The 10,793-nt window shown below is 41.0% G+C and overlaps 1 protein-coding gene across 1 annotated transcript; it reads left to right on the top strand.

Annotated features, from left to right (window-relative positions):
- The first annotated feature begins 4,813 nt into the window (after positions 1 to 4,813).
- LOC147603748 (uncharacterized) lies at positions 4,814 to 6,479 on the top strand. The gene is made up of 5 exons (XM_086796311.1): positions 4,814 to 4,936; positions 5,199 to 5,396; positions 5,519 to 5,707; positions 6,031 to 6,145; positions 6,331 to 6,479. The coding sequence occupies exons 1-5, from the start codon at positions 4,814 to 4,816 to the stop codon at positions 6,477 to 6,479; spliced, it is 774 nt and encodes a 257-aa protein (XP_086652437.1).
- The last annotated feature ends 4,314 nt before the right edge of the window (positions 6,480 to 10,793 follow it).

The following is a 10,793-nucleotide window of genomic DNA, read 5'->3' as shown; positions in this document are numbered from 1 at the left end:
AACATAATGATGAATAAATTATGATAATACTTCCACCATGTACATTTCTTCTATATGCATCAAGCCTTGTCTTTTTACTTAGACCTTAAGAAGGACTTCACACCCTAAGGGGGTGTACTAGACTCCGAAACACCCAACAACCATTTGTCTTACTTCCACATAGGCACCAAGCCTCATCTTTTAGCCTAGACCTTAATAAGGGTTGTTCACACCCTAAGGGTGTGTTCACACCAATGGACACACTACTAGACTCCGAAATACCCAAAAGCCATTAGTCTTACTTCCACATACCACATAGAATTCACTTAGATCATTTTAGACTATTGCTTTCCTTATTGAGCGGAATGCATGTGAAGTTTAACCTCACACCAAAACATGACTTGACAACCTTCATACTCTCTAGAATCAAGGGAGAAATGATCAATAGTCAGAATGTGGCTAGTTCGTGGAAAAACCTGCATACCCTTTAGGATGAAAGGAGATATGATCAATAGTAGCCAGAACATGGCTAGTGTATCAAGTCACCAACAACTAAGTGGCGAGCATTGAGAACTCCAGCAGAAAAGCAGCGTAAGGTGATGTAACAAGAGAAATAACCACTTCACGGAGGGCCAAGCACTTGAGGTTGCACAGAACTTCTTGCTAAACAACTCATTTGGTGTACCATTCCAAACTGCTGAAATTAATAGTGAAAACCAACAACAATAGGCTCCACTAATTCCTCCACCCGTCCCCCACTACCCAACCACTCTGCCTTATCCGACACACATCATGGTGTAGCATAGTAGAATATCATCATGAAGTACTCGGACACGCATGTGGCACAATTTAAAAACATATGGTCGACAAATGAGACGAGGCCCACAATTCTAGATGAAACGAAAAATTAGCCTTTTGTGGAACTTTGGGCAAGAAAGCCATTGATTGGCTATCACAATATGATCAAAATCACATCCCCACAAATGTCGATCGATCTCAAAGAAATCTTCTTGCTCAGGTTTCAAATGGACCAAACATCTTTGCAATTGTTAGATACGAAACTTAAAGCAAAAATACGTACTTGTAGAAGATTATGCCATGAAATTCCACACCCTCAAGGCTCGCTCAAATCAGTGTGGATAGGATGCCAACATAACCCACATAGATGAATGGTTCGTCCAAGGCATGCAAACACACAACTCAAGCCAACTATTTGCCTCAGTGGGTGTAGTAGTCGATGGCTTTGATAGGCTGGAAGAATGGATACTTGGTGCACACAATTTCACAATCATGGGCATCTTAAGAAGGATTACAAGATGATTCCACACTGTGCAATGTTTCCAAACAAATAGACAATTCAACAATCATGGATATCTTAAGAAGGATTACAAGATGATTCCACTATGTGCTATGTTTCCAAACAAACACACAATTTAACAATCATGGAGATCTTAAGAAGGATTACAAGATGATTCCACACTGTGCTATTTTTCAAAACCAACATGCATGCTATCGAAGTATATAGGTACAATGTAATTGCAAGATGATTCCACACTGTGCTATTTTTCCAAACCGACACGCATGCCATAGGTACAATGGAAGAATACCATGGAAGAATGCACAATCAACAATCACCTATGCTAGCAAATAGTGTGTTAGCCTATGGTCCCATTGCCTAAGCAAAGATGACCTTACCATCGAGGAGGGGGAAGAGGAAATGTTGGACCACACTCCTCTATGCCACATATGTTACTACTCTTAATAACATTGTGTGTGTTCTCGTAAAGACATAATGCATGTAATTCCCAAAAAATGAGAGAGCTAAGCTATGTAAGGAGTATTAACAATCACGCGTCAAGACCAATTCATATTAGTTATCAGTCTTTTTCTCTGAGAAAGAAGGCAGAGCTATATCTCCCAAGAATTGAGCTTCCTCATCCCAAAAAATAGAATTCCCCTCTTATGCAATAACCAACCACTTATAGTATGCAGGGCTTGGCCTACTACAAGATCATGCCAATGGCACTCAATGTGATGATGCCTGTTTAGTTACAACAGTGGTCCAAAACTACTAACCAGATGGTGTAGGACTATCGTCACTACCAATTAGCTACTACGAGATGGTGATTATAATGGTAAAAGTAAGAGTGAGTGTTATCATGGTAAAAGTAAGAGTGAGTGTTATCCCTCCATTAACGATCTGAGCCAAGAGGATCGGTGTTGTCCAAAAAACGACTGTCAACAAGAGTAAAATCGGTTTGATATGCTCAAGAAGACCATCCAAATAAGAAGGCATTTCGCTTTAATACACATGTTGTAGATTTATTTCTCATAAGCTTTCAAAATCACCAAAAGTTCCCACCCAATTACGATTTTGACCTTATTAGACTTCTATTGATGCTGCTCTAGAAGCCAACAAAAGCTTAGAGCACTTCAACCTAAATGTAATTTGAAAAGTAAAATGATTGTGAAGGTTGGAGAGCCCTTCTACATGTAATTTGACTTGCAAACAACAACAGAATTATCAGAGCAATACAAGTATTGCTAGAGAAGTGTGGGGGGGGGGGGGATTTTTCCCTTCAATTTGAAAGGCCACAAAAGAGTGACCCTTGCACATGAAGGGCACTCATTTTTAAAAAAAATTATGTGTTAATAATTAATATTAAATAATGTAAGGTTTTTAAATGGTTAGGCTGAAGAGAACATGTCTTGGACGAAGTAGGGCACGTTGCTTGGCAATTATAATGATGCCGAAGACCCTCTTGAAGTAGAATGGGATGCAATCTATGTCACCTGGGATGATCTAAAAGTCCATCGTAATGTGAATGTAATGACAGCATAATACTGATTTCTAGGGTTTATCTTATTTGATCTTCAACCACTATATTTTGACATTAGAATTGAAGTAGCTTTTCATGATCCGTTATGGTATTGAAACATTTGTGATTGAATGATATTTTGAAATTTTCGACTCCAAGAAATTCCAGCATATAAAATACTTGATGAACATATGAAATTTAGTGAGATAAGTGAAGGGCAACTTGTGGTAAACCTTCCTAGAAAAGATAGAGCCCTACTATGAGTCTACAACATATTGGCACGTGCAGCCTTATTGGGTGTGTGCCAGTGCTCATGAAAAACCGCCCTTTAGCGTATTTTATCAAGGCAAACTTTGGACCTAAAGGGAAAAAAAAATGTCTAATCCTTTTTCAAAAAACGAGATAATTTGATCCTAAAACTTGATATTCACTATAGGACAAAAGTCTTCCCTTTTTTTCAAGGATTATATACCTTACTCTAAAGGACATAAAATATATATAGTATATACTATATACCCAAGTTCTGGCCGTTGCAAGACCCCACCCCCCTCCTCGGGACGTGGAGTGATGGTAAGAGGAGACACTGCTGCCCTTTTGCTGGGTTAGTTATTAAAAGAAACGGTGGTGATGCGAGCTACGTGATCGGTTATGTGTCAACATGCATTAGACTCGCATTGGACTCTTGAAGGTATTCTCAATGGGTACAAAATGGGAAAGCGGGAGGAAATTTGAGTTGGTCTCCAACTATGAGTGGTTATTTTATGTAAATAGCTTTGTTTGGCAACATACTAAAAGAGGATTAGTTTTAGAGTTGTGTTTTTTAAATGGTTTTTGGTCAGCTAAGAGCTTCTCTTTTAAAAACCGAAATGATTGTTGTTTTGGCTTTGAAAAACCGACATACTTGACATGGCGCCATTTCAAAACCGGCCTATAATAGAAATCCCAGCTTGAATGAGAAGTAGGGGGTTTTTTCACTTGCTTAAAAATTCGTTTTTCATGAGCACTGGTGTGCGCCATGATAAACGTGCGAAACCTTCCTAGAACGTGCAGGCTTACTGGGTGTGCACCATGATAAACGCGTGCAGCCTTATTTTAAATCCATTAGAACTTAGAAGAGCCCTTTGAAAAAGTTAAAAACCTTCATTAGAAATTTGGGAAATTATTAATTGAAGAATTTCTCAAATTTTGGAGGTTTTCCTTCTAAAATTTCCCAAATTTTGCAGGTTTTTGTACCTTCAAGTTAAGAATTTGAAGGTAATTTTCAGAAGTTGCAGCAGGTGCAAATTACACTAAACCCGGGTTTTTTTCGAACACTGAAATTTAGAAGAGCCCTTTGAAAATTACAGGATTTAGTAATATATTTTTTGGTGACTGCCCGTAGCCGCCCGCCGCAGTCATGATGCAGATGCGTCGTCTTAAATCTTGACCAGACCCAACTTCCCAAGGACTCACGAGTCGCAGAACCTTTCCAAAGTCAAGCCGGCACCGTTTAAACGTCAATTTACCAGAACCTTTTCAAAGTCAAGCCGGCACTGTTTCGCAAGCTTCAATCTCAATTTACCAGATTGGACGATCTCTAATATCAGTGGAAACGATACTAAATATACTGATCTAATCATGATTAGTAGAAAAGTACTAATTACAGAAATTAATATCGAACGCGACACTCATTTAATTAATGCATTTTCCGTTTCCAAGCTTCCCAATTTATTTAATTGTTTAAAGAGAGCCAAAAAAACAAAGTCAAGCTCAGCTGAAACCTTGTGCAGTCAGTTCTGCATGTAATAGTGGGTAGTGGCGCTCTAAGAAACCATTCTGTTGATATTATATTAAACGCATCTAATAACCTGGACCCATTTTGTTGATATTATGTTATATGCATCTAATCACCTCCAGTAAAATCCACGTCACCTTATCCTCACACGTTCTACTCTACAAAAGCTCTGCATGGAGTAGGGTGGTGAGAGTATCACTCCTGTTTTGTGTTCTCCTTTCTCATCACCTCAGAGCACAACATGACTAGCCCTAGACCTGCTTCATCAACCCCCAGCCCTGAGCTTCGTGCCAACCTCCTTAGCTTGGTCACATGGCATTGGGCTTCTCCATTCGTCCGTGAGGGTAACCGCAAGCCTCTCAAGGTGAGGCACTCTCTTAAGTTGAGCTTCGAAACTGCTTGCTCATTAACACTAAATTTAATCTAATCATACAAGAGGCATTGTACGGTGCATTGTTGTATGTACACGTGTACCGTTATAAAGACACATGTACCTTTTTGGTAGTGTCACATACATACACATGTACATACGACACGCGTAGCAGCTCGACAATATGTTACCACATACACCTGCTTCTTCTGAGTGCACGCGTGTGTTCTGATGGATGCATCATTGATTTTTGCAGGAAAATGACTTATATGACATGAACCCTCAGGAGGCAGCTCAACACTGTGAGCATCAATGGGAGCAATCTGTCAAACATGAGCTCGAGCTCACAGGAGATCACACACCGGTGTGGAAGATCGTGCACAATGCTTTTTGGAGAGAGATGGCAATAGCTGCATTTCTTAAGCCTCTATGGATAATACCCCTCATTGCCCAGGTACGTATATAAAAGGCTTGTGCTATACATGCAGACATAAGCATGCATCCTATGCACCTCTTCCCTTCAATTAATTAGTTGTGAAAACAATGCAATGCAGGTCTTTATAGTATATACTGAAGGGATTAGTGAAGGTGGTGGAGGAACCAAAGCACGCTGGAAGCTCAATTCGTCCTCTCCAATTAGCGCTGGTGTTTGGCATGCTTTTATCCTCATTGATGCAAAGCTTTGGCCTCCACATGTGCTTCACACTAAGTCAGAAGGTTGGCATGAAGATTAGGGCTGCCATTGCAACTGCAGACTTTAATAAGGTTGGTCCTTTCTGTCTAGTAGGAATTTACTTGAGTTCACAACTAAACGACCCACCAGTGACGTGACCACAGCTTCGTAGGCCAGTTGGTAAGTATTTGAACTCACGAGCATGAGTTCAAATCCCACTTGCCCAAGACTATGGACACCAAGGTTCTCCGTTGCCTAAGGGTGAACCATGGCATCTCCCTCTTCCCAGTGTGTTGAGGAGCAACATTGTTGACTGATTAGTAGGATCTTTACTTTTTTTTTTTACCCACCAGTGGCGTCCATGCACTACGGTGTCTTCTGAACCTTAATATTGCATCTGGGCTTGTGTTTTCAGATGTGTAAGCTCACAACAACAACTGTCATCGAGAGTTCTAGCAACGGGCAAATGATGAACCTGATCACTAATGACACTCAGAAGCTTCTAGATGCTACTACTTTCTTCCACTTCGGTAAATTCACTAGTTTCTTAGATGCTAGTATTTTCTTCCACTTTGGTAGATTTACATGTACCTTGCAGTGCTTGAAATCCTTCAGTACTACCTGCTGCAAAGCCATTATTAGTAACTATTAATGATTTACCTAGTCCCTTGACAGAAGCAATGCAATCTAAGAGTTTCACTTGTGTTGCATACAGTTTGGTTTTCCGTGGTGGTGGAGATCACAATAGTAGCCGGCTTTTCTATCATTGAAGCTGGTGTTTCTGCCATTCCTGGTGTTCTACTTATATTTCTCACCATGCCTTTGTCAGTAAGTATCTTCAATTTAGATTTAATACATGGCTAAGAAAATGACTTGCCTGAAGCATTTGACTAATTAACTGTAATAAAGTAGGAACTTTATTCAATAGGGTTAATAATGGGACAAGTCCATGTATAAAAGAGGGGACTTGGACCATGGTTGTAACTTTTGATGATCATTTTTAGAAATGGAAACTCATGTTTCTTGGAGCTCATGGCTTCTTGGCTTGTGGAAGGCTATTTCCATTCTCTTGGTGTGAGAGACTAAACACACTTAGGCATCATGTTTACATGGTGATTACTCATATTTTCATGCATTACATCCCTTCATTCCAATTGGTATCAGAGCTCTTGATTTTGATCATGGGCATGCATGGGTTGTTGGGAAAATTTGCTTGAAAATTTGAGTTTCTTTTAATTTTTTTTCTCATTTTCTTGTAATCCTTGAGTGATTCTTGACAAATCTTCTCTAATCTTGATTAATCTCATGGGGATGGTGAGCATTTCATGTAGATTGCTTAGATTTTGAGTGATTTTGGCCATTTTTGCCCTTTCTGGACCAAATCTGGGGGTATGGACCAAATTTTTTTAAAGTTTTGGACCAAAAATTGGGGGAAATCACTAATCCTGCTTAAGCATCACTAATCCAAAACATTTTTGATTAAGGAAGCTTTCCTGCAAACCCTAGCTATGGTGGGAGCAAACCGGGTCATTTTGGAGCACCTTTAGCACTTTCTATGAGCAATAGGGCTGCATCTCCACATGAAGGAGACTCTCTGAAGAAAACGCGCTGGTCGGGCAGCCTAACGGCGCACGGCGTCAAGAATAAGGCAAGGAAACTAAGCTAAGCTTAGTTTAAGCTTAGCTAATGCTTGAGATAGCTTAAGCTTAGTTGATTGGTGACTTTGGGGGCTATTTGCAAGCTTCTTCATGGGAGAATGGTGGATTTTCTTCAACTCCTCCATGGCTGAAAATCAGAGGTAAAATGGCTCAAATCTTCATCTCCATCAACAAATCTCAAGCATTGAAGCTTTTCCGGGACCATTGGTGAGTTGCTACATCCATCCTTTGCAAGATTTGAAGCATTTGTGAGCAATGGAATGAATTAGGGTTTTCCACATGAAGAAACCCTAATTTTCAGAAATTAACCATTTGGCTTGACCATTCACATGCCAATGATGCTTGTCTATGCATTATTGCTTGCATTTGTGCAATGGATTGCTTCCACATGAGCCTTGGCCAAACAAGGGATCATACTTTGATTCAATTGGCATGCCATTGATGGAGTATCAAGTTTACTCAATGCTTTTGGGAGCCATTCACGCTTATCTTTATGCCACATAGATGCCTTGAATCATCTACATAGCCATTCAATGCTATGACTTGCATTTTGGCATAAGAAAGCATAGCTCTTGGATCAATTTTGGGGGATTGAACTCATATTTCACAAGTGTCAATGTGTTGTTGGATGTTGTTGATGTTGGAATTTGTTTGATGGATGGTGAACACTTGGAGTGAGGAGAATGAGCATGAGTTCATGCGTATTGATTCATGAGAAAATTGTAAATGGCATGAGTCATGCCATATACTTGTAAGTGATCTCTTCCATTACATTCACATCATTTTTGTACCTACACTCACCATTGCTACCACTTCAAGTTTTCTAGAATCTAGCAATGTGTGAGGGTACCTTGGCATTGGTTGGAGAGGCCAAGGGGAGAATGTCTTGAACTCTTTGTGCCGTAATTGCCTTGGAAAAGCGGTACAAAGAGGGATTAGGTACACGGAGTGAAGAAATGGCCTCAACCTTCACCTTGGAGGAAAACTTGGTGAAGGGGTGAGAAGGGCTTGGCCGGGAGATCGGCAAGCTTCAACGCGCGTCCTCAACAATCCTCACATCGACTTTATGGATGCATTTGGGCAATGGGGCCCCCTATTCCATCATATTGTGTGGATGTTGCTAATGCCTTGATGGACAAAGATTGCATAAGAGCTTTCATGGCATTGTGGGATGCAAAGAGCATTGTATTTTGATTTCAGAAATTGCATTTTCAGTTGAGATTTGGCTCCATTTACAAAGGAGACTATGGCGAAATTCTTCCAAAATCTTGACTATGCATGGCAATTGAGGTTGGTGAAACATTAATTGCAGACCTTGGGATGCAAAGGAAGTGCAAAAGGTGCTAACAAAGGTGCGGGAACAAGCAAGGATCATTGGGGGCACAAAAGGGTCACTTGGGCAAGAAAATTACAGATTTACAAAACCCTAATTCAGTCCCAAACCTTTTGGACTGAATTAAAGGTGATCATACGAGCTCTTAGTGCTTCCTTAGAGCTACCCAACGAGCCCTTAACCTTTCCGTTTCGATATCTCTTTGGGGTAGAAATTAGGGTTTTTGCAGAAACAGTAAACCCTAATTCAGTCATAGGGATTTTAAGGTCTTCAAGATCTAATCACATAGGCTCGTAGTACTCATCGAGGGCTTCGATTTGAGCTAAGAAGTTTTGCATTCGGATATTTCTAGCTCAAGTTATGCTCAAAATACTATTTCAGCCTATAACCCTGTAAACCCTAAAACAGAGAATAGTAGCACTTCTCACCTCTTAAGGGTCTTTGTATAGTGGTCTAGTACACCTCATTAGCTCTCCAACAAGCTCTAGACCACTTCAATCGGACATCCCTACCTCAAGTTAGAGCCAAATCTTTGAAACCGATACTTTCCATGGGAACGAGGACAAGAGGGCGACCAAAGCATAACACCTTGACTCCCGACGAGGTAGAGGGAGAAGAAGCAATTATGGAGCAAGGAATCTTAGATGCTCCGGAAGATACTTGTGGGCATACTTCAAGGGAAGTGCATGAAGAAGTGAATGTTGGAAGTGCCCACAAGCCCACCCCACAAGCGTCACATACCATCCCCATCGATTCGATCATGCAAATGCTGATGCAAATGAATGCGAAGATGGACACGATGGCTACAAGGGTGGAGGTCAATGATAGACTTGATACTATGGCCACAAGCATGGAAGTCTTGGAAGAGAGGGTGGCTCGGCCAATGAGCCAACCTTCATTTGATAGTGGTCATGGTGTTTCACATGCAGGCAAGCAATATGGGACAGCTTTTGAAGGCCGTAGGGAAGGCAAGCTACCTATGGCACAAGAGGTTTCTCCCAAAGTAATGCATGAGCATGCCACCAAGAATGCTACTTTTGGATTCATGGCGGATGCACGGAGGCCCCTTGTCAAGGACATGTTTCATTCTTCTTTTCACTCGGGTCCATCTAATTCCAATATGCACATGATTGATGAAGAGGTGGTACTCGATTGGAACCAATTGTCCTTTGCCCAAAGACAAAGGGATGCTCATGAGAAGTGGATGGAGTTACCAAATGACATCAAGAGGGACTACAAAGACTTTGCGCAATTCATGGAATCGTATATGAAGATGCAAAGGTTCAAACCCTCTACCCAACATGACAACCCATCCTACACAGCTTCTAAGGATGTCAAAGACAAAGTCTCACTATCAAAGTTCAAAGGTGATGGATCATCTCCGCAAGAGTTGGAGGAGTGGGCTACTAAGCTTGACACTTATTTCCAACTTTACCCAAAAAGTGAGCGTGATATGGTACAATTTGCTTCCTTACACCTTGAAGATTATGCACATCAATGGTGGAGGCACTTGGTCAAACAAGGGAACACGCCATCAACTTGGGAAGGATTGAAGCGGGAGATGAACTTGGCCTTCATTTCACCCCTAGTGCTTGACCGTTACCATGAAGAATGGTATGAACTTTCTCAAAAGGGGATGATGGTGAGAGATTATATCAAGAAATTTTTGAAGCTTTCAATGTACGTGGAAGGCTTGAGTGAAGACATGAAGATGAAAAAGTTTGTGCATGGGCTTGAACACTTCATCAAGGCGGATGTGTCGGCTCAAAGGCCTAGCTCTCTCAAAGAAGCTATGAGGTTAGCCGAACTCTATGAGCCAAAGTACAAGAGATCTCAGCCCATGACCTTCACCAAAGACACACTCAAACCAACCACTACTTCTTACAATTTTGGGAAAGGTCCTACCTCTACATTACCATCCTCTAATCCAAGAACTTCTACATCATTTGGGGGTGGACAGCCAAAGAATGGGATACATCAATTTGATGCCAAAAGGAGTAGTGACTTCATGAAGAAGAAGCCCTTTCAACCCTTCAAGAAGACTCAAAGAATGGATGATCCAAAGATTGAGGAGTTGAGAAGCAAAGGGCTATGTTTCAAGTGCAAAGAGAGGTGGTCACCCGGGCATGTGTGCAAATCAAAGAAGATTGTGGCCACTATGATCCTCATGGATGAGGAAGAGAACAA

The sequence above is a fragment of the Cibotium barometz genome, chromosome 63, assembly GCF_041138505.1.
Source record: "Cibotium barometz isolate CiBa-2024 chromosome 63, ASM4113850v1, whole genome shotgun sequence".
NCBI lineage: Eukaryota > Viridiplantae > Streptophyta > Polypodiopsida > Cyatheales > Cibotiaceae > Cibotium > Cibotium barometz.
Note: the sequence above shows the minus strand (reverse complement) of the source record. Positions and strands in the feature narration are given on the sequence as shown.